Genomic DNA, 25,370 nt, shown 5'->3' on the forward strand with positions numbered 1-25,370 from the left:
AGATACTGATCAGATACTACACAGATACTGATCAGATACTAAACAGATGCTGATCAGATACTACACAGATACTGATCAGATACTACACAGATACTGATATGATACTACACAGATGCTGATCAGATACTACACAGATACTGATCAGATACTACACAGATGCTGATCAGATACTACACAGATACTGATCAGATACTACACAGATACTGATATGATACTACACAGATGCTGATCAGATACTACACAGATACTGATCAGATACTACACAGATACTGATCAGATACTACACAGATACTGATCAGATACTACACAGATGCTGATCAGATACTACACAGATACTGATCAGATACTACACAGATGCTGATCAGATACTACACAGATACTGATCAGATACTAACAGAGAATGATCAGATACTACACAGATGCTGATCAGATACTACACAGATACTGATCAGATACTACACAGATACTGATCAGATACTACACAGATACTGATCAGATACTAACAGAGAATGATCAGATACTACACAGATACTGATCAGATACTACACAGATACTGATCAGATACTAACAGAGAATGATCAGATACTACACAGATGCTGATCAGATACTACACAGATGCTGATCAGATACTAACAGAGAATGATCAGATACTACACAGATACTGATCAGATACTACACAGATACTGATCAGATACTACACAGATACTGATCAGATACTACACAGATACTGATCAGATACTACACAGATACTGATCAGATACTAACAGAGAATGATCAGATACTACACAGATGCTGATCAGATACTACACAGATGCTGATCAGATACTAACAGAGAATGATCAGATACTACACAGATACTGATCAGATACTAACAGAGAATGATCAGATACTACACAGATACTGATCAGATACTACACAGATACTGATCAGATACTACACAGATGCTGATCAGATACTTACAGAGAATGATCAGATACTACACAGATACTGATCAGATACTACATAGAGGCTGATCAGATACTACACAGATACTGATATGATACTACACAGATACTGATCAGAAACTACACAGATACTGATCAGATACTACACAGATACTGATCCACCTGCACACATGGTAACCATCACACCCACCTGCACACATGGTAACCATCTCACCCACCTGCACACATGGTAACCATCTCACCCACCTGCACACATGGTAACCATCTCACCCACCTGCACACATGGTAACCATCTCACCCACCTGCTCCCATGGTAACCATCTCACCCACCTGCACACATGGTAACCATCTCACCCACCTGCACACATGGTAACCATCTCACCCACCTGCACCCATGGTAACCATCTCACCCACCTGCACACATGGTAACCATCTCACCCACCTGCACACATGGTAACCATCTCACCCACCTGCGCCCATGGTAACCATCTCACCCACCTGCACACATGGTAACCATCTCACCCACCTGCACACATGGTAACCATCTCACCCATCTGCACTCATGATAACCATCTCACCCACCTGCACTCATGATAACCATCTCACCCACCTGCACACATGGTAACAATCAGACCCACCTGCAAACATGGTAACCATCTCACCCACCTGCACCTATGGTACCGATCTCACCCACCTGCACACATGGTAACCATCACACCAACCTGCACACATGGTCACCATCTCACCCACCTGCACACATGATAGCCATCTCACCCACCTGCACCCATGGTAAATACTCTGTATACTTACATCATAAACATTGAATTCTTCCTGCACTCGCCTGCGAGCTTGGTCACAATGGCTGGTCCCAATATCTGTTAACAAAATTATCTGGGTAATCACAAAATAAGTTAACATGATATTAGGGACCACCTATTTAATATTCAGGGGCCTCTGACAGTCAATTATTTATTTCAGGCCATGGACAATTAATACAATGAAGGTACTTCCTAAACAAGTGCAACAGCAAATGTTTACAATTGATGGCAAATTGAAATTCAAAAGTTTTCTTACGTCTAATTTATGTTTAATTCATACCAAATAGTGACTATTGAAACTATTGATTATCATGTATATTTTTGATATACCTGCATAGTTTTTAATATCTATTGATATAGTACAATCACAGGGCAATGATTGCATTGATTGATAGTTCGATATATGGTTACACTCCTACAAACTATTAGTATCCACCATTTTCAGAAACAGATAAAAAATTATCAAAATCCCAGGGCCCCCTAGAATAGGAAATTGTGTGCCCCTTACTGCCCTTGCTACAAAACGTTGTCACCTGCGCTGTGTAAAACTAGATCTGGCAATACCGACAAGTGATGGAAGAATGATACATCAGTGGAAGCTGGATTGTGTGAGTGAGTGAGTTGGGTATAACACCACGTCGAACAGTATTTCAGTTATATCACGGTGTGTCAGTTTCTAGGCTTGCACAAGTCTCAAGGCAATAATTATTAGTTTAAATCATAATTTCAAGATTATATAAATAATAAGAACAAGTTGTCCCTATACGTGAGTGGAGTTCACATATCTAGACTTGCTTATTAGAGTGATAGAGTAACTACACATCCATGGACTTATCTCCAGTACAGCCTTGGAGCAAGTCTAGTCCGTCTTGTGGGAGTAATACCAAAAGTGATGCAGGTCTCAGACCTTTACCACTTTGGTGAAAACCACAAAATGGTCTGACAAACCCAGAAACATAATCATGGCCTCAAACCCATGCTCACAGACCACTGGGTCAAGCATGCCCCCTTATCCAAGGAAGAGTTCCTCCCTCAGTCAGAGGGGCTTGGTTTGGGGATCAAGTGTCAACTGGAGCAATAAAGATGGTGTAAACCATAGATTGCCATAAAATACTGCTACAGAATGCCTTGTGACATCAGAGACTCAGTATTGAGAATGTCAGTGTGTATTACCATCGGCTGGATCACCCACAGACTCCAGGAAGCCCTCAGGGAACGCACAGAGACCTGGGGACAGAAGAAATATCAGAGTGTACAAGCTTGTATGCAGTGCCTTGTACTCAGTACCTTGCACCCCAGTACCTTGCACCCTAGTACCATGTGTCCCAGTATCTTGCACCCAAGACCTTGCACCCGAGTACCTTCCACCACAGTACCTTGCACCCCAGTACCTTGCACCCAGTACCGTGTACACAGTACATTGCACCCCAGTACCTTGTACCCCAGTACCTTGCACCCCAGTACATTGCACCCCAGTACCTTGCACCCTAGTACCTTCCACCACAGTACCTTGCACCCCAGTACCTTGCACCCAGTAACTTGAACCCAGTACCATGTACCACAGTACCTTGCACCCCAGTACCATGTGCCCCAGTATCTTGCACCCAGGACCTTGCACCCCAGTACCTTGCACCCCAGTACCTTGCACCCCAGTTACTTGAACCCAGTACCATGTACCACAGTACCTTGCACCCAAGTACCTTGCACCCAAGTACCTTGCATCCCAGTATCTTGAACCCAGTACCATGTTCCACAGTACCTTGCACCCCAGTACCTTGCACCCAGTACCTGGTACAACAGTACCTTGCACCCCAGTACCTTCCACCAAGTACCTTGCACCCAAGTACCTTGCATCCCAGTATCTTGAACCCAGTACCATGTTCCAGAGTACCTTGCACCCCAGTACCTTGCATGCCAGTACCTTGCACCCAGTACCTGGTACAACAGTACCTTGCACCCCAGTACCTTCCACCACAGTACCTTGCACCCCAGTACCTTGCACCCAGTACCGTGTACCACAGTACCTTGCACCCCAGTAACTTGAACCCAGTACATTGCACCCCAGTACCTTCCACCCAAGTACCTTGCACCCCAGTACCTTGCACCCCAGTAACTTGCCTCCAAGTATCTTGAACCCAGGACCTTCCACCACAGTACCTTCCACCACAGTTCCTTGCACCCAGTACCTTGTACCACAGTACCTTGCACCCCAGTACCTTGCATCCCAGTACCTTGTACCCCAGTACCTTGCACCCCAGTACATTGCACCCCAGTACCTTGCACCCCAGTACCTTCCACCACAGTACCTTGCATCCTAGTACCTTGCACCCAGTAACTTGAACCCAGTACCATGTACCACAGTACCTTGCACCCAAGTACCTTCCACCCCAGTACCATGTGCCCCAGTATCTTGCACCCAGGACCTTGCACCCCAGTACCTTGCACCCCAGTACCTTGCACCCAAGTTACTTGAACCCAGTACCATGTACCACAGTACCTTGCAGCCCAGTGCCATGTGCCCCAGTATCTTGCACCCAGGACCTTGCACCCCAGTACCTTGCACCCCAGTACCTTGCACCCCAGTACCTTGCACCCAGTAACTTGAACCCAGTACCATGTACCACAGTACCTTGCACCCAAGTACCTTGCACCCCAGTACCATGTGCCCCAGTATCTTGCACCCAGGACCTTGCACCCCAGTACCTTGCACCCCAGTACCTTGCACCCCAGTTACTTGAACCCAGTACCATGTACCACAGTACCTTGCACCCAAGTACCTTGCACCCCAGTACCTTGCATCCCAGTATCTTGAACCCAGTACCATGTTCCACAGTACCTTGCACCCCAGTACCTTGCATGCCAGTACCTTGCACCCAGTACCTGGTACAACAGTACCTTGCACCCCAGTACCTTCCACCACAGTACCTTGCACCCCAGTACCTTGCACCCAGTACCGTGTACCACAGTACGTTGCACCCCAGTAACTTGAACCCAGTACCATGTACCACAGTACCTTCCACCCAAGTACCTTGCACCGTAGTACCTTGCCTCCCAGTATCTTGAACCCAGTACCATGTTCCACAGTACCTTGCACCTAGTACCTTGTACACCAGTACATTGCACCCCAGTACCATGCACCCCAGTACCTTGCACCCAGTACCTTCTATCCCAGTACCTTGTACCCCAGTACATTGTACCCCAGTACCTTGCACCCAGTACATTGCACCCAGTAAATTGCACCCCTGTACCATGCACCCTAGTACCTTGAACCCCCGTATATTGTACCCCAGTACATTGTACCCCCCAGTACCTTCCACCACAGTACCTTGCACCCAGTTTCTTGCACCCCAGTACCTTGTACCCCAGTACATTGCACCCCAGTACCTTGCACCCCAGTACCTTGCACCCAGTACCTTCCACCCAGTACCATGTACCACAGTAGACTGCACCCAGTACCTTGCACCCCAGTACCTTCCACCCAGTACCTTGCAATCCAGTACCTTGCACCCAGTACCGTGTACCACAGTACCTTGCACCCCAGTACCTTCCATCACAGTACATTGCACCCCAGTACCTTGTACCCAAGTACCTTGCACCCAAGTACCTTGTACCCCAGTACCTTGCAATCCAGGACCTTGTACCCCAGTACCTTGTACCCAGTACCTTGTACCCCAGTGCCTTGTACCCCAGTACCTTGCTACCCAGTACCTTGTACCCAGTACCTTGCAATCCAGGACCTTGTACCCCAGTACCTTGTACCACAGTACCTTGCACCCAGTACCTTGCAATCCAAGACCTTACACCCCAGTACCTTGCACCCAGTACCTTGTACCCCAGTACCTTCCACCCAGTACCTTGCAATCCAGGACCTTGCACCCCAGTACCTTGCAATCCAGGACCTTGTACCCCAGTACCTTGCACCCCAGTACCTTGCACCCAGTACCTTGCAATCCAAGACCTTGCACCCCAGTACCTTGCACCCAGTACCTTGTACCCCAGTACCTTCCACCCAGTACCTTGCAATCCAGGACCTTGCACCCCAGTACCTTGTACCCCAGAACCTTGCACCCCAGTACCTTGCACCCAGTACCATGTACCACAGTAGACTGCACCTAGTACCTTGCAATCCAGTACATTGCACCCCAGGACCTTGCACCCCGGTACCTTGTACCCCAGAACCTTGCACCTAGTACCTTGCACCCAGTACCATGTACCCCAGTAGAATGCATCCAGTACCTTGCAATCCAGTAACTTGCACCCCAGTACCTTGCACCCCAGTACCTTGTACCCCAGTAGACTGCACCCAGTACCTTGCACCCAGTACCTTGCACCTAGTACCTTGTACCCCAGTAGACTGCGTCCAGTACCTTGCACCCAGTACCTTGCACCTAGTACCTTGTACCCCAGTAGACTGCACCCAGTACCTTGCACCCAGTACCATGTACCACAGTACCTTCCACCCAGTACCATGTACCACAGTAGACTGGACCCAGTACCTTCCACCCAGTACCATGTACCACAGTAGACTGCACCCAGTACCTTGCACCCAGTACCTTGCACCCCAGTACCTTCCACCCAGTACCTTGCAATACAGGACCTTGCACCCCAGTACCTTGCACCCCAGTACCTTCCACCCAGTACCTTGCACCCAAGGACCTTGCACCCCAGTACCTTGCACCCCAGTACCTTCCACCCAGTACATTCCATCACAGTACATTGCACCCCAGTACCTTGTACCTGAGTACCTTGCACCCAAGTACCTTGTACCCCAGTACCTTGCAATCCAGGACCTTGTACCCAAGTACATTGTACCCCAGTACCTTGTACCCAGTACCTTGTACCCCAGTGCCTTGTACCCCAGTACCTTGCTACCCAGTACCTTGCAATCCAGGACCTTGTACCCCAGTACCTTGTACCACAGTACCTTGCACCCAGTACCTTGCAATCCAGTAACTTGCACCCCAGTACCTTGCACCCCAGTACCTTGTACCCCAGTAGACTGCACCCAGTACCTTGCACCCAGTACCTTGCACCTAGTACCTTGTACCCCAGTAGACTGCACCCAGTACCTTGCACCCAGTACCTTGCACCTAGTACCTTTTACCCCAGTAGACTGCACCCAGTACCTTGCACCCAGTACCATGTACCACAGTACCTTCCACCCAGTACCATGTACCACAGTAGACTGGACCCAGTACCTTCCACCCAGTACCATGTACCACAGTAGACTGCACCCAGTACCTTGCACCCAGTACCTTGCACCCCAGTACCTTCCACCCAGTACCTTGCAATACAGGACCTTGCACCCCAGTACCTTGCACCCCAGTACCTTCCACCCAGTACCTTGCACCCCAGGACCTTGCACCCCAGTACCTTGTACCCCAGAACCTTGCACCCAGTACCTTGCACCCAGTACCATGTACCACAGTAGACTGCACCCAGTACCTTGCACCCCAGTACCTCCCACCCAGTACCTTGCAATCTAAGACCTTGCACCCCAGTACCTTGTACCCCAGAACCTTGCACCTAGTACCTTGCACCCAGTACCATGTACCCCAGTAGACTGCACCCAGTACCTTGCAATCCAGTACCTTGCACCCCAATACCTTCCACCCAGTACCATGTACCACAGTAGACTGCACCCAGTACCTTGCACCCAGTACCTTGCACCCCAGTACCTTCCACCCAGTACCTTGCAATCCAGTACCTTGCACCCAGTACCTTGCACCCCAGTACCATGTACCACAGTAGACTGCACCCAGTACCTTGCACCCAGTACCTTGCACCCCAGTACCTTCCACCCAGTACCTTGCACCCCAGGACCTTGCACCCCAGTACCTTGTACCCCAAAAACTTGCACCTAGTACCTTGCACCCAGTACCTTGTACCCCAGTAGACTGCACCCAGTACCTTGCAATCCAGTACCTTGCACCCCAGGACCTTGCACCCCAGTACCTTGTACCCCAGAACTTTGCACCTAGTACCTTGCACCCAGTACCTTGCACCCCAGTACCTTGTACCCCAGAACCTTGCACCTAGTACCTTGCACCCCAGTACCTTCCAGCCAGTACCTTGCAATCCAGTACCTTGCACCCCAGTACCTTGCACCCCAGTACCTTCCATCCAGTACCTTGCAATCAAGTACCTTGCACCCCAGTACCCTGCACCCCAGTACCTTCCACTCAGTACCTTGCACCCCAGGACCTTGCACCCCAGTACCTTGTACCCCAGAACCTTGCACCTAGTACCTTGCACCCAGTACCATGTACCACGGTACCCTACACCCAGTACCTTGCACCCAGTACCTTGTACCCCAAAACCTTGCACCTAGTACCTTGCACCCAGTACCATGTACCACGGTACCCTACACCCAGTACCTTGCACCCAGTACCTTGCACCCCAGTACCTTCCACCCAGTACCTTGCAATCCAGTACCTTGCACCCAGTACCTTGCACCCCAGTACCATGTACCACAGTAGACTGCACCCAGTACCTTGCACCCAGTACCTTGCACCCCAGTACCTTCCACCCAGTACCTTGCACCCCAGGACCTTGCACCCAAGTACCTTGTACCCCAAAACCTTGCACCTAGTACCTTGCACCCAGTACCTTGTACCCCAGTAGACTGCACCCAGTACCTTGCAATCCAGTACCTTGCACCCCAGGACCTTGCACCCCAGTACCTTGTACCCCAGAACTTTGCACCTAGTACCTTGCACCCAGTACCTTGCACCCCAGTACCTTGTACCCCAGAACCTTGCACCTAGTACCTTGCACCCCAGTACCTTCCACCCAGTACCTTGCAATCCAGTACCTTGCACCCCAGTACCTTGCACCCCAGTACCTTCCACCCAGTACCTTGCAATCCAGTACCTTGCACCCCAGTACCCTGCACCCCAGTACCTTCCACCCAGTACCTTGCAATCAAGTACCTTGCACCCCAGGACCTTGCACCCCAGTACCTTGTACCCCAGAACCTTGCACCTAGTACCTTGCACCCCAGTACCTTCCACCCAGTACCTTGCAATCAAGTACCTTGCACCCCAGGACCTTGCACCCCAGTACCTTGTACCCCAGAACCTTGCACCTAGTACCTTGCACCCAGTACCATGTACCACAGTACCCTGCACCCAGTACCTTGCACCCAGTACCTTGCACCCCAGTACCTTCCACCCAGTACCTTGCAATCCAGTACCTTGCACCCCAGTACCTTCCACCCAGTACCTTGCACCCCAGTACCTTGCACCCAGTACCTTATACCCAGTACCTTGCACCCAGTACCATGTACCACAGTAGACTGCACTCCCAATGTTTGTCCCAGATCTTTCACACCTAGTCATTTGTACTCTCCAATCTCCTCCCGCCATCCCACCTCCACCTGGTGTAGCCTCAACTACTCCCCACACACATCCATTCCCCTAACCACATATCCACTCCCCACCCAAACAACCTCTTCCCTACTTCCCCGATCACCACCCCCCTCCCCCTCAGCACACACACACGTCCCCTCCACTACCCACACATCCACACCAAACCCCACCTGGTGTCGCCTCAATCATGTCCTCAACATCAACACAAAGATTGGACACGATCTGCTCCAGTTTGGCCATCTTGGATGTGGGTATTGGAAATGTTCTTGTGATAATTTCTATGTGCAGGTTTTCCTTCTGGCAATGGCCGTCGTCATCCACCTCGCGACACATGTACAGCACTGCATTGGTGTAGTCCGTGAAAACAAACTGGAACAATTCTGAAAAATAATTTGAAAACTACATTTACCACTCTAACACCCTAACCCGGCACAGATATTAACAGATCTTCATTCCTGATGTGGACTTATTTAGCTCTACAGTCCTGGCAAGTGTGGATAGACTTCACTCTATCTTCCTGTAAGAATGGATAGACTAACCTCAATATACCCGGTAAGTGTGGATAGACGTACCTTTAATTCCCGGTAAGTGCGGATAGACTTACCTTTAATTCCCGGTAAGTGTGGATAGACATACCTTTAATTCCCGGTAAGTGCGGATAGACTTACCTTTAATTCCCGGTAAGTGCGGATAGACTTACCTTTAATTCCCAGTAAGTGTGGATAGACTTACCTTTAATTCATGGTAAGTGCAGATAGACTTATCTTTATATTCCTGTTAAGTGGGGATAGACTTACCTCTACATTCCTTGTAAGTGTTGACAGACTTATCTTTATATTTCTGTTAAGTGGGGATAGACTTACCTCTACATTCCTGGTAAGTATTGACTGACTTATCTTTATATTCCTGTTAAGTGGGGATAGACTTACCTCTAAATTTCCCATTGGTGGAAAAATATTTTCCTGGATATTCCTCTGTCACCACACTGACCCCCGGATCAGCACAGGCATCAGCATTCTTCCTGGAAAGTGAGTGAGTGAGTTGGGTTTTACGCCTCTTTGTTTTAAATTGTTTGATAGGCATATAGAATATGGATAAGTCATTTTTCATATAGTCTTGCTTAACAACAGTATAAGAATCTATACAGAAATGTCGAGCCCTATTACAGTATTCTAAAACAAGAGTCATCAGGAGATGACACAACCACCCCCCCCACCCCCCTTTTATGTTGCAACTTGGAAAATGAGTTTGGCAGTTTTACACCCCACGTTTGGTTCACTGCCACTGATGTTCAGTATTTTTCAACATCTCAAATCATCAAAAGGCACCAGTTCACCACTAGACAGATCTGAATAGCAAGTTTCATCTAGAAATATTCAACGGCTTTGGAGATCTGCTCTGGGAACTATGACCACCTTACTACTCTGAACAATGATACAGAACACTACTGAACACACTACGGACAACACTACAGACCAATGCTATACAGAACACTACAGAACAACACTACTTAACATGCTACAGAACACTACAGAACAACACTGCTGAACACACTACAGAACAATACTACAGAACAACTCTACAGAGCAATGCTACAGAACACTATTGAACAGACTACAGAACAACACTTAGAGCAAGACTACAGAACTTACAGCTTTCCATGGTAGGCACTAGAAAGTTGTCCATCTGTATTGAGGAAATACTTCACTGTTTCGGAGATGTATGTATTGTTGCCATAAAGGTAGGGTATGGCCTTCACCCTCTGCCACTCTCCTAGGACCTGTGGCATATAAACATGATAACATCAGGTAAAGGTAGGGTACGGCCTTCACCCTCTGCCACCCTCCTAGGACCTGTGGGATATAAACATGATAACATCAGGTAAAGGTAGGGTACGGCCTTCACCCTCTGCCACCCTCCTAGGACCTGTGGGATATAAACATGATAACATCAGGTAAAGGTAGGGTACGGCCTTTACCTTTTGCCACTCTCCTAGGACCTGTGGGATATAAACATGATAACATCAGGTAAAGGTAGAGTAGGACCATATCACTCTGCCACTCTCCCAAGACTGTAGGATATAAACATGATAACATCAGGTAAAGGTAGAGTATAACCATATCACTCTGCCACTCTCTCAGGATCTGTTGGATATAAATATGATAACATCAGGTAAAGGTAGAGTACGGCCATATCACTCTGCCACTCTCTCAGGATCTGTTGGATATAAATATGAAAACATCAGGTAAAGGTAGAGTACCGCCATATCACTCTGCCACTCTCTCAGGAGCTGTAGGATATAAACATGATAACATCAGGTAAAGGTAGGGTAGGACCATATCACTCTGCCACTCTCCCAAGACTGTAGGATATAAACATGATAACATCAGGTAAAGGTAGAGTACGGCCGTATCACTCTGCCACTCTCCTAGGAGCTGTAGGATATAAATATGATAACATCAGGTAAAGGGAGAGAACGGCCATATCACTCTGCCACTCTCTCAGGAGCTGTAGGATATAAACATGATAACATCAGGTAAAGGTAGAGTACGGCGATATCACTCTGCCACTCTCCCAGGACCTGTAGGATATAAACATGATAACATCAGGTAAAGGTAGAGTACAGCGATATCACTCTGCCACTCTCCCAGGACCTGTAGGATATAAACATGATAACATCAGGTAAAGGTAGGGCATGGCCTTTTCCCTCTGCCACCCTCCTAGGACCTGTGGGATATAAACATGATAACATCAGGTAGAGGTAGAGTACGGCCTTCACCCTCAGCCACTCTCCCAGGACCGGGATTGTCAATTTTTTGCTGTTATGAAGGTGTTCGCTTACATTTTTTTATTTACAACAAACTTAATTAAGTTGTAAATGCATTATTTTAATAATGTGATAAACATAACTTTCATATTTATAAACAAGACCTTCACCTTCTGCCAATTTGCAGGGAGCTGTAGGATATAAACATGATAACATCACCCTGATACTGCCTCTCTACAACCAGCAGTCATCTGATCTTATTTCTCTCAAAAAACAGCATTAGTGATGATATAACCCTGATGCTGCCTCTCTATAACCTGCAATCACTTCATGTTATTACCCTGATACTGCCTCTTTCTAACCTGCAATCACGTCATGTTATAACTCTGATACTGCCTCTCTCTAACCTGCAATCATGTCATGTTATAAACCTGATACTGCCTCTCTCTAACCTGCAATCACATCATGTTATAACCCTGATACTGCCTCTCTCTAACCTGCAATCACGTCATGTTATAACCCTGATATTGCCTCTCTCTAACCTGCAATCACGTCATGTCATAACTCTGATACTGCCTCTCTCTAACCTGCAATCATGTGACGGCATAACCCTGATACTGCCTCTCTATAACCCACAACCATGTGACGGCATATCCCTGATACTGCTTCTCTATAACCCACAACCATGTGACGGCATAACCCTGATACTGCCTCTCTATAACCCACAACCATGTGACGGCATATCCCTGATACTGCCTCTCTATAACCCACAATCATGTGACGGCATAACCCTGATACTGCCTCTCTATAACCCACAACCTTGTGACGGCATAACCCTGATACTGACTCTCTATAACCCACAATCATGTGATGGTATAACCTGATACTGCCTCTTTCTAACCTGCAATCATGTGATGGTATAACCCTGATACTGCCTCTCTATAACCCACAACCATGTGACGGCATAACCCTGATACTGCCTCTCTCTAACCTGCAATCACGTCATGTTATAACCCTGATATTGCCTCTCTCTAACCTGCAATCACGTCATGTTATAACTCTGATACTGCCTCTCTATAACCCACAACCATGTGACGGCATAACCCTGATACTGCCTCTCTATAACCCACAACCATGTGACGGCATATCCCTGATACTGCCTCTCTATAACCCACAATCATGTGACGGCATAACCCTGATACTGCCTCTCTATAACCCACAACCATGTGACGGCATAACCCTGATACTGACTCTCTATAACCCACAATCATGTGATGGTATAACCTGATACTGCCTCTTTCTAACCTGCAATCATGTGATGGTATAACCCTGATACTGCCTCTCTATAACCCACAACCATGTGACGGCATAACCCTGATACTGACTCTCTATAACCCACAACCATGTGACGGCATAACCCTGATACTGCCTCTCTATAACCCACAACCATGTGACGGCATATCCCTGATACTGCCTCTCTATAACCCACAATCATGTGACAGCATAACCCTGATACTGCCTCTCTATAACCCACAACCATGTGACGGCATAACCCTGATACTGACTCTCTATAACCCACTATCATGTGATGGTATAACCTGATACTGCCTCTTTCTAACCTGCAATCATGTGATGGTATAACCCTGATACTGCCTCTCTATAACCCACAACCATGTGACGGCATAACCCTGATACTGACTCTCTATAACCCACAACCATGTGACGGCATATCCCTGATACTGCCTCTCTATAACCCACAATCATGTGACGGCATAACCCTGATACTGCCTCTCTATAACCCACAACCATGTGACGGCATAACCCTGATACTGACTCTCTATAACCCACAATCATGTGATAGTATAACCTGATACTGCCTCTTTCTAACCTGCAATCATGTGATGGTATAACCCTGATAGTTCCCCTCTATAACCTGCAAGACAGTTTCATTTACATAAAACCTGACCTACAGTCTCCCCATGGCAGTGGAATGATGTAATGTCTCCTGCACTCTTCGTGTTTGTTTTGCAGTTGAGGGACTTCATTATATTGCATGAGAATCAACCCTCCCGGCACAAGAAGTTTATAGCCAGTCCTTAGGGAAACAGTTTCCATGTCAATTCATGCACATTTAATCCTAACATCAATTCTAAAAGGATGCTTCCTCTTACAGCTCGTTTAATGTCACATACTCAAATTCAAAGCAAGGTTATGTTCTTGTAAGTTAATTAGAAAAGTCTTTTGAAATGCCATCACAAACAAGTCTCGAAGCCTTGATGTCAGTTTGGGGTTTAAAGGGGGGTCCTCCTCACCTCATGTGAAGTCACATGACCTGCATGTAATCAACAACAAAAATTCTTCAGAGGGAGCCCTGGATATCTTTTTCAATAACACAAAACAGACAATTTATTTACCTTCTCTGGAGAAACAAGAGTCATCAGGAGATGCCATATCCCCCTGGTCTGGTGCAATTCGGAAATAGAGTTCGGCTACTTACACCCCACTTTTGGGTCAATGACATTGGATAACTTTACTTCAGTGAAGAAAATAATAATGACGTTCAGATTTTTCAATATCCCAAATCATCAAAAGGCACCAGTTCACCACTAGACTGATTCATATAACAAGTTTCATCTAGAAACGGTTTAGTTCCACTCTCGAAACGAGCAGTACTCTCATTTTCAGTCCAACTTGTCGTTATGGAAACAAAATCAAAATTTAAAAAAAATTTAACCCCAAATCATCAAAAGGCACCAGTTCACGACTAAACTAATCTGTATAGCATTAGTTTCAACAAGAAATAATCAACAGTTTAGGAGTTTTGCTCTGATAACGGAAGGACGGATGGACATACTGATCGCTATATCCCCCCATTTTGAAAAACAGGGGAATAAATATACATGAACGTGTATCATGACATTCACTGGACATTTTTCAGGCATAATGAATCAAGATTATATTCATGGGCAGAATTATGTTTTGAAAGAATATTTAAACATCTCTACATTTGGAAACAATTACCTCATTCATAATATGTAAGAAGTGATTTCACAGTTGGGAGGGACAAAGCTCTGTGAATAGCACAGCTATATTTCACCATCCCACATGATAAAACAGGAAGAAATCAAATGACTAATGTATTGTTGGCAATAGTCAAATTAATCAATTAAGTGATGGTGAGATTGTCCCCAGGGGTCTACCTCACACATGATGGCGGCCGGGCTGTTGTTAAATCATGTTTCTAAATCACTTTAAAGTGTTGAAAAACTATGATTAATTATATTAAAGATTCTGGGACATTAACATCACACTTAAGAATGATCATTGCATAAGTACTTTCTTTTCAGAATCCAATTTCCATAAAATATATATTATAATTGTTTATCATTTTCTCTTTTTGAAAGAATTAGAGAAATTACATTTCTTCTTCAAATGTTTACACAACATTTAGGAAATTTAGATGAAAAAGAAAAATTAGAGTCTGGTAATTAAAGCCAACATCCAAATCAAAGTTCACCAGCCATTCTGGGTTTACTTTCGGCTCCTGAGAGACCTTGAACTCCTTCTTGTGACCTTGCCACATAGCGCCTTGTTATGTCTATTATCAACAACACTGAATATCTCCCTGAGCTGTGGGGGTAGAGTAGACTTACACCAGAGACATTCAGTTCCCACTGAACCTGAGTTCGAGCCTCTGCACACTGGTCTGGTGTCCTCTCTGTCAACAAAATGAAAGGATTGCTTCATAATCAACAGCCACCCAGACATACATACATTTCTGTACCAAATACAAAAACAGAATATACACATCCTTTGTGACTCATCCACCCTTTCAATCACTTAGTCAATACTCACTCACTCACCCACCTACCCACTCACTCCCCCCCCCCCCCCACACCTAGGTACCTAACTGCCCAGTCTCCCACCCACACAAACACACACTCACTCACCAACTCAGTCTATCGACCCACCCACCAACTCACTCACCAACTCAGTCTCTCACTCATTCTCTTAAAATTCTTCTTTAGCGAATTTTTCATCAACAAGACATACACCTTACAACATCAGCAGTGCTTTTACCTATTGATTTTTATCAATTTTAGTGATCTATAATTCATCTTTTTCTTAGGTCTTGTTCAATGGGAGAGCCCAGTAGCGCAGTGCCCTCTTGTCTCACCCAGCACCAAAACGGATTCCCTAGTCACCATATTGAGGGATACTGCCGATCAAACATTAAATATTAACTCACTTTCTCACCCAGATACACATCCAGACATCCGGACACTCATGCACCCAATAACAACCCACTGTTGCAATCTTCACTCACACCACCTACACACTACAACTCACTCATTCACTCACTCACTCTGGAACAGCGCTGTAGCAATCTTCACTCGCTCACTCACTCACACTACGCATCCACCCACCCACTCACTCACCCAATCACTCACTCTGGAGCAGCTCTGTAGCAATCTTCACTCACTCACTCACTCACACCACCCACCCTACAACTCACTCACTCACTCTGGAGCAGCTCTGTTGCAATCTTCACTCACTCACTCCACCCATCAACTCACCAACCCAATCACCCACCCACCCACCCACCACTCACTCACTCACTCTGGAGCATCTCACTCACAGCCCACAGTTGTATTAATGAGTGTACCAACAAGCCTTCATTGCCCTCAGGGACCGGGGATGGAGAAGCCATGACTTCAGCTGCTTAGGGAGTATTACCAGCACTCAATTGCCGGATCACTTCAGTCAGCTCTATTTCAAATTACTGTAAATCTAACCCAAGTCTGTCATTTAGCCATTGTGACCATTTCAATCGCAGACAATGGCTTCAGTTTCTGGGTCCTATTCCATGAAGTGAATTTAGCTCAAAAACCATCATAGCTCTATGTTAAAGTATAGGAACAACGTTCATCTTAGTGCTACAACTTTCACAGGTCTATGTTAAAGTATGGGAATAATGTTCATCTTAGTGCTACAACTGTCACAGCCCTATGTTAAAGTATGTGAATAACTTTCATCTTAGTGCTACAACTGTCACAGTTCTATGTTAAAGTATGGGAATAACTTTCATCTTAGTGCTACAACTATCACAGTTCTATGTTAAAGTATGGGAATAATGTTCATCTTAGTGCTACAACTATCACAGCTCTCTGTTAAAGTATGTGACCTACAACAGTCGTGGCACTAAGACTGCTTCCAAGAATGGCACAAGATTTCAATGAGTTTGATAGCAATTATTTTTTAAGTATGATCATATTTTCACTTTGGGACCTAAAGACTCGCTAAACGCCGACAATTACAGACCATCTCCTCCAGTGGGAATGAGGCAATGTAATGCATTAATCCATTTACTCGGGAGATAAACTCCGTAATTCCCCAGGGTGCGGATATTATTAACTGTTCAATTCCTCCTCACCAGTAAGCTGCACAGCTGCCTTCATTGTGCCCACAGAGTTCTCAGCGACACAGAAGTATCTACCGAAGTCGTCACTCTCAATGTGCTCTACATGGAGTGTCGAGACAGTGGTGATGTCGTCCATGCTCCGGCGTGTGACGCTGTGACGATGGTTGTCTCTCACATAGCTCCCCATGTGTTCCCATTCGATGGTCGGTCTTGGATTGGCCTTGACCTCACACTCAAAGGTCATGGACTGACCTATGGCCTTCCTAACCTCCTCAGCATTGACACCGACCTCTGGAGAAACTAAAAAGATAAGAGAACAGGTATTGAACACCACTGACTGTAGAGCCACACCCTTACTATGTCACCCTGCCCTGATGGTGTGGTCCTGTTGAACACCACTGACTGTGTCCAGTACAGCCACACCTCAACCTCACTAAGTCACCCTGCCTTGATGATGTGGTCCTGTTGAACACCACTGACTGTGTCCAGTGCAGCCACATCTCACTCTCACTAAGTCACCCTGCCTTGATGGTGTGGTCCTGTTGAACACCACTGACTGTGTCCTGTGCAGCCACACCTCACCCTCACTAAGTCATCCTGCCTTGATGGTGTGGTCCTGTTGAACACCACTGACTGTGTCCAGTACAGCCACACCACACCCTCACTAAGTCACCCTCCCTTGAAGGTGTGGTCCTGTTGAACACCACTGACTGTGTCCTGTGCAGCCACATCTCACCCTCACTAAGTCACCCTACCTTGATGGTGTGGTCCTGTTGAACACCGCTGACTAGCTGTGTCCAGTACAGCCACACCTCACCCTCACTAAGTCCCCCTGCCCTGATGGTGTGGTCCTGTTGAACACCACTGACTGTGTCCTGTGCAGCCACACCTCACCCTCACTAAGTCACCCTGCCCTGATGGTGTGGTCCTGTTGAACACCACTGACTGTGTCCAGTATAGCCACACCTCACCCTCACTAAGTCACCCTGCCCTGATGGTGTGGTCCTGTTGAACACCACTGACTGTGTCCAGTGCAGCCACACCTCACCCTCACTAAGTCACCCTGCCTTGATGATGTGGTCCTGTTGAACACCACTGACTGTGTCCAGTGCAGCCACATCTCACCCTCACTAAGTCACCCTCCCTTGAAGGTGTGGTCCTGTTGAACACCACTGACTGTGTCCAGTGCAGCCACATCTCACCCTCACTTAGTCACCCTGCCTTGATGGTGTGGTCCTGTTGAACACCACTGACTGTACAGCCACACCACACCCTCACTAAGTCACCCTGCCTTGATGGTGTGGTCCTGTTGAACACCACTGACTGTGTCCAGTACAGCCACACCACACCCTCACTAAGTCACCCTGCCTTGATGGTGTGGTCCTGTTGAACACCACTGACTGTGTCCAGTACAGCCACACCTCACCCTCACTTAGTCACCCTGCCTTGATGGTGTGGTCCTGTTGAATACCACTTACTGTGTCCAGTACAGCCACACCTCAACCTCACTTAGTCACCCTGCCTTGATGGTGTGGTCCTGTTGAACACCACTGACTGTGTCCAGTACAGCCACATCTCACCCTCACTAAGTCACCCTGCCCTGATGGTGTGGTCCTGTTGAACACCACTGACTGTGTCCAGTACAGCCACACCACACCCTCACTAAGTCACCCTGCCTTGATGGTGTGGTCCTGTTGAACACCACTGACTGTGTCCAGTCCAGCCACACCACACCCTCACTAAGTCACCCTGCCTTGAAGGTGTGGTCCTGTTGAACACCACTGACTGTGTCCTGTGCAGCCACACCTCACCCTCACTAAGTCACCCTACCTTGATGGTGTGGTCCTGTTGAACACCGCTGACTAGCTGTGTCCAGTACAGCCACACCTCACCCTCATTAAGTCACCCTGCCTTGATGGTGTGGTCCTGTTGAACACCACTGACTGTGTCCTGTGCAGCCACACCTCACCCTCACTAAGTCACCCTGCCCTGATGGTGTGGTCCTGTTGAACACCACTGACTGTGTCCAGTATAGCCACACCTCACCCTCATTAAGTCACCCTGCCTTGATGGTGTGGTCCTGTTGAACACCACTGACTGTGTCCAGTATAGCCACACCTCACCCTCACTAAGTCACCCTGCCCTGATGGTGTGGTCCTGTTGAACACCACTGACTGTACAGCCACACCTCACCCTCACTAAGTCACCCTGCCTTGATGGTGTGGTCCTGTTGAACACCACTGACTGTGTCCAGTATAGCCACACCACACCCTCACTAGGTCACCCTGCGGTGTTATAAGGATCTATACAGAAACGTCGCCTTTACAGTTATTAAAGAAGTTGTTATCCATAAATTGTGTCTGATTTGTCATCCGTCAACTTCTAAGTAATGTCTATCAAACAAGCATAGTCCAATCATAATCCTCAAAACGACTGACATCTGGTTCGTAAACAACATGGAGATTTCAGTCAATTTGAGGATTTGCAAAGCATATGTACTGTATATTGCGCATTGACAGGTATATTCCAAATCTTTTCATGTTTTTAATCAACTCGCTTGATTTGATGCATTTCGTGAGGTAAGACAATTACAATAATCACAATATAGGTCTTGATTACTGATCAGATCGTCTTGACTGGCCGTCACTATTTTGTTTGAAGCAAAAGCAGGTGATATCAGAGGTGGAGTCTGATTGGTCAATAGGATAGACATAGAAGGGACATCACTCGTATTCGCCACAGGTGTGCTACACCAGCATAGCTCGGCAAGTGACATTCCCTGTGGAGGGTGGTCCTGACACTTACAGTTTACGTCGAGGTAGAATGTTTGACTTGCATCTGGTTGGATGTCGTTGTGAGCATGACAAATGTATTGGCCGATGTTGGCCGAGTATACGTTCATGAAAGTGAGGCTGTGACCTCCAGCTGGGGATGGTCCTGAAAAACAAAGGTCATGCATTAGGCAATGTCACCAAAACATATATAATTCAGACATACTTTGCGCATTCACACTTACATTCACACTTTCACCAACTTTGTAGATGCACAGCATCAACCCATCTGATGACGTTCATAATGATTTCTGGGATGTTGGGGTTGCCTAGTGGTTAAGGCATTCGCTCATCAAGCCGAAAACCCGTTTTTTAATTCCCCACATGTGTTCAATATGTGAAGCTCATTTCTGGTGTCAACGTGACATTGATGGAATATTGCTTAAAGCAGCCTGAAACCATACTGACTCATAATGATTACTTAAAGGTTTGCGCATTTACAAATCATGCACATGCTGTGGACCAAAAACGTCCTATGTCACATCTTGACATGGGGAACCAACGAGTGCCTACATGGGGAACCAAACCAGGGTCTATACATGGGGAATCAAACCAGGCCTACATGGGGAATCAAACCAGGGCCTACATGAGGAATCAAACCAGGGTCTATACATGGGGAATCAAACCAGGATCTACATGGGGAATCAAACCAGCGTCTACATGGGGAACCAAACCAGGGCCTACATGGGGAATCAAACCAGGCCTACATGGGGAATCAAACCAGGGCCTACATGGGGAATCAAACCAGGATCTACATGGGGAATCAAACCAGGATCTACATGGGGAATCAAACCAGCGTCTACATGGGGAACCAAACCTGGGCCTACTTGGGGAATCAAACCAGGCCTACAAGGGGAATCAAACCAGGGCCTACATGGGGAATCAAACCACGGTCTACATGGGGAACCAAACCAGGGCCTACATGGGGAATCAAACCAGGGCCTAAATGGGGAATCAAACCAGGATCTACATGGGGAATCAAACCAGGATCTACATGGGGAATCAAACCAGGGTCTATACATGGGGAATCAAACCAGGGCCTACATGGGGAATCAAACGAGGCCTTCATGGGGAATCAAACCAGGATCTACATGGGGAATCAAACCAGGATCTACATGGGGAATCAAACCAGGGTCTACATGGGGAATCAAACCAGGGCCTACATGGGGAACCAAACCAGGGTCTACATGGGGAATCAAACCAGGGTCTATATGGGGAATCAAACCAGGGCCTACATGGGGAATCAAACCACAGCCTACATGGGGATTCAAACCAGGGTCTACATGGGGAATCAAACCAGGGTCTATATGGGGAATCAAACCAGGGTCTACATGGGTAATCAAACCAGGGTCTATATGGGGAATCAAACCAGGGTCTACATGGGGAATCAAACCACAGCCTACATGGGTAATCAAACCAGGGTCTATATGGGGAATCAAACCAGGGTCTATACATGGGGATTCAAACCAGGGCCTACATGGGGAATCAAACCAGGGTCTACATGGGGAACCAAACCAGGGTCTATATGGGGAATCAAACCAGGGTCTATACATGGGATTCAAACCACGGCCTACATGGGGAATCAAACCAGGGCCTACATGGGGAATCAAACCAGGGCCTACATGGGGAATCAAACCAGGGCCTATACATGGGGAATCAAACCACAGCCTACATGGGTAATCAAACCAGGGTCTATATGGGGAATCAAACCAGGGTCTATATGGGGAATCAAACCAGGGCCTAAATGGGGAATCAAACCAGGGCCTACATAGGGAATCAAACCACGGCCTATACATGGGGAATCAAACAACGGCCTACATGGGGAATCAAACCAGGGTCTATACATGGGGAATCAAACCACAGCCTACATAGGGAATCAAACCAGGGTCTACATGGGGAATCAAACCAGGGTCTATATGGGGAATCAAACCAGGGCCTAAATGGCGAATCTAACCAGGCCTACATGGGGAATCAAACCAGGGTCTATACATGGGGAATCAAAACCACGGCCTACATGGGGAATCAAACCAGGGTCTACATGGGGAACCAAACCAGGGCCTACATGGGGAATCTAACCACGGCCTACATGGGGAATCAAACCAGGGTCTATACATGGGGAATCAAAACCACGGCCTACATGGGGAATCAAACCAGGGTCTACATGGGGAATCAAACCAGGGCCTAAATGGGGAATCAAACCAGGGCCTACATGGGGAATCAAACCAGGGCCTACATGGGGAATCAAACCAGGGACTATACATGGGGAATCAAACCAGGGTCTACATGGCGAATCAAACCAGGGTCTACATGGGGAATTAAACCAGGGCCTACATGGGGAATCAAACCAGGGTCTATACATTGGGAATCAAAACCACGGCCTACATGGGGAATCAAACCAGGGACTATACATGGGGAATCAAACCAGGGTCAACATGGGGAATCAAACCAGGGTCTATACATGGGGATTCAAACCAGGGCCTACATGGGGAATCAAACCACAGCCTACATGGGTAATCAAACCAGGGTCTATATGGGGAATCAAACCAGGGTCTATACATGGGGATTCAAACCAGGGCCTACATGGGGAATCAAACCAGGGTCTACATGGGGAATCAAACCAGGGTCGATATGGGGAATCAAACCAGGGTCTACATGGGGAATCAAACCACAGCCTACATGGGTAATCAAACCAGGGTCTACATGGGTAATCAAACCAGGGTCTATATGGGGAACCAAACCAGGGTCTATATGGGGAATCAAACCAGGGCCTAAATGGGGAATCTAACCACGGCCTACATGGGGAATCAAACCAGGGTCTATATGGGGAATCTAACCAGGCCTACATGGGGAATCAAACCAGGGTCTATACATGGGGAATCAAAACCACGGCCTACATGGGGAACCAAACCAGGGCCTACATGGGGAATCAAACCAGGGACTATACATGGGGAATCAAACCAGGGTCAACATGGGGAATCAAACCAGGGTCTATACATGGGGAATCAAACCTTGGCCTACATGGGGAATCAAACCACGGCCTACATGGGGAATCAAACCAGGGTCTACATGGGGAATCAAACCAGGGCCTACATGGGGAATCAAACCAGGGACTATACATGAGGAATCAAACCAGGGACTATACATGGGGAATCAAACCAGGGTCAACATGGGGAATCAAACCAGGATCTATACATGGGGAATCAAACCAGGGTCTACATGGGGAATCAAACCTGGGTCTACATGGGGAATCAAACCATGGCCTATACATGGGGAATCAAACCAGGGCCTACATGGGGAATCAAACCATGCTTCATGAATTTTCAAGGTCAGTAATCTCTAGCAGCTCTCCTTAATCCTTAAAAACATACATCTAGAAACTAATTGTCGAAAACACACAGAAGCAAATGAAAACCGGCAGTTCTACTCGTTGATAAAAAGCTTAAACAGGTCCTCCAGTCTGGCTCTGGATCAATACAACATCCAGGCCTGGGAGGATGGGAGGAAGACAGATGGGGGGAGGGGATCAATACTGGGGGTGGGGGGTGGAGACGGTCCCTGGGGAACAAACAATAATTTAAACCAGTGGGTCCAGGTCAGATTCACCGCAATATGTTACAGTGTAATAAAGCTTACAACCCTGTAGAATGAGCTTTGTGCTTCAGAAGATTCCAATCTAAGTTAGCAACAACAAGAAGCAACGGACACAGAAACAACGCTGGCCATTAAAGTTGCAAGATCAGACTGGATTAGTTTTGGATGCAGCAAAGATGCTATTTCCAATCTGAGGCTCCAGATGAATGATTTATTGAAATGCGGATATTTAAGTTTCAAGACAGTGTTTTAAAGTCACACACACACACACACACACACACACACACACACACACACACACACACACACACACACACACACACACACACACACACACATATATAGCATCTGCACAATCAGTATTATTAGATTTCTTATAATAATTTAACCCTCCAACCCTCATTCATTAGTGTGAAGCCCATTTCTGGTGTCACATGCCGGGATATAAAACCATACTCACTCACTCACTCCCATTAGTGTGCGCCACAAAGCACAAGCTTCCCGATCTCCACACAGTTATATGTTCTTCTTTCTAAGACTGGTTATTGGCTGTGTTTGCATTGCATCAGCTTTACTAAGGAGATGGATTTTTTTCAATTCATATTTGTCAGACATCCATGTGGGCACTTGCCAGCATATAGTAATAAAGAAGAATAAATATTATTCTTTACAATATTATCATATCATAATGGCAAATGTCTATGCCAGAAGGGAGAGCATCTGTTTCTCTCTGCAGAGTTGTGTCCCTTAAAAGTCCATATGTTCATGATCATGGGTTTGAATCCCAGCATTTCTGCAAACACAATACTTGGTTTGTCTGTACCCAGGTTGTTGGGTTTTGCTGAAGCGGTGACCTAAAGCTGGCATGGTATATATATGAAACACTGTTAAACCCCAATCACTCACTCTCACCTTTAAATCACAAAGCATTGAAAAAGGATGAAAGTTATGGGACCCTTGTCGAAGTTCCCATGTCCCTAAACTCTATTTTCAAACAGTGAGTGAGTGTGTGAGTGGGTCGGATTTAAGGCCACTTTTAACAGTATTTCAGTTATATCATGGCGTGTCAGCTTGATGTGGGAGGAAAGCCTAAAGTGATGCAGGTCTTAGACGTTTACCACTTTTGTGAAACCCACGAGCACGGGTATGGTGCTGACAAACCTAGAAACATAATTGGGGCGAACCGGGATTCGAACCCACAATCATAGGTTTCTGGTGTGTCCAAGGCATGCAACTCTGCACAGCGAATTGCGGCGCCTTAGACGATGGAGCCATCCGTGCCCCCCTATTTTCAAACAGAACAATATTGAAAAATATCAGAAATCAGAGAAGCTCGAAGGAAATTTTAGTTTTAATTGGTAATTTGTGACAGTTATCATTATTGGGATAATTACCAGAAGACTTTAACAGGAAATATTCCCCAATGCAGTGACCTTGAGGGAGTTGGCACACACTGAGACTGTGATCTGTCAGGAGATAGCACCATTAGTGTCCCCCCTCCCTCCCCACATCGTCCCCTCCCACATCGCCAACCATTATCTCCCACACATAATCTGACGGCCTCAGTGTGCAGTGCATCAATTGGGGACACATCATGCCTCTTTATATTCTAAAAAACATACCGTAT

The 25,370-nt window shown here is 46.8% G+C and overlaps 1 protein-coding gene across 3 annotated transcripts in view; it reads right to left on the reverse strand.

Annotated features, from left to right (window-relative positions):
• LOC124114183 overlaps positions 1-25,370 on the reverse strand; it is a 209,670-nt gene that overhangs the window by 115,299 nt on the left and 69,001 nt on the right. For all 3 annotated transcript variants that reach the window (XM_048388931.1, XM_048388932.1, XM_048388933.1), the window contains exons 11-18: positions 20,127-20,258; positions 17,334-17,621; positions 15,553-15,617; positions 10,785-10,912; positions 10,062-10,153; positions 9,303-9,512; positions 2,936-2,989; positions 1,755-1,819 (exon numbers count right to left, since the gene is read on the reverse strand). In XM_048388931.1, coding sequence (XP_048244888.1) covers positions 1,755-1,819; positions 2,936-2,989; positions 9,303-9,512; positions 10,062-10,153; positions 10,785-10,912; positions 15,553-15,617; positions 17,334-17,621; positions 20,127-20,258 — 1,034 coding nt within the window. The remainder of the gene's footprint in view (positions 1-1,754; positions 1,820-2,935; positions 2,990-9,302; positions 9,513-10,061; positions 10,154-10,784; positions 10,913-15,552; positions 15,618-17,333; positions 17,622-20,126; positions 20,259-25,370) is intronic.

This window comes from Haliotis rufescens, unplaced genomic scaffold (assembly GCF_023055435.1).
Source record: "Haliotis rufescens isolate VD_foot unplaced genomic scaffold, xgHalRufe1.0.p SCAF_8, whole genome shotgun sequence".
Lineage (NCBI taxonomy): Eukaryota > Metazoa > Mollusca > Gastropoda > Lepetellida > Haliotidae > Haliotis > Haliotis rufescens.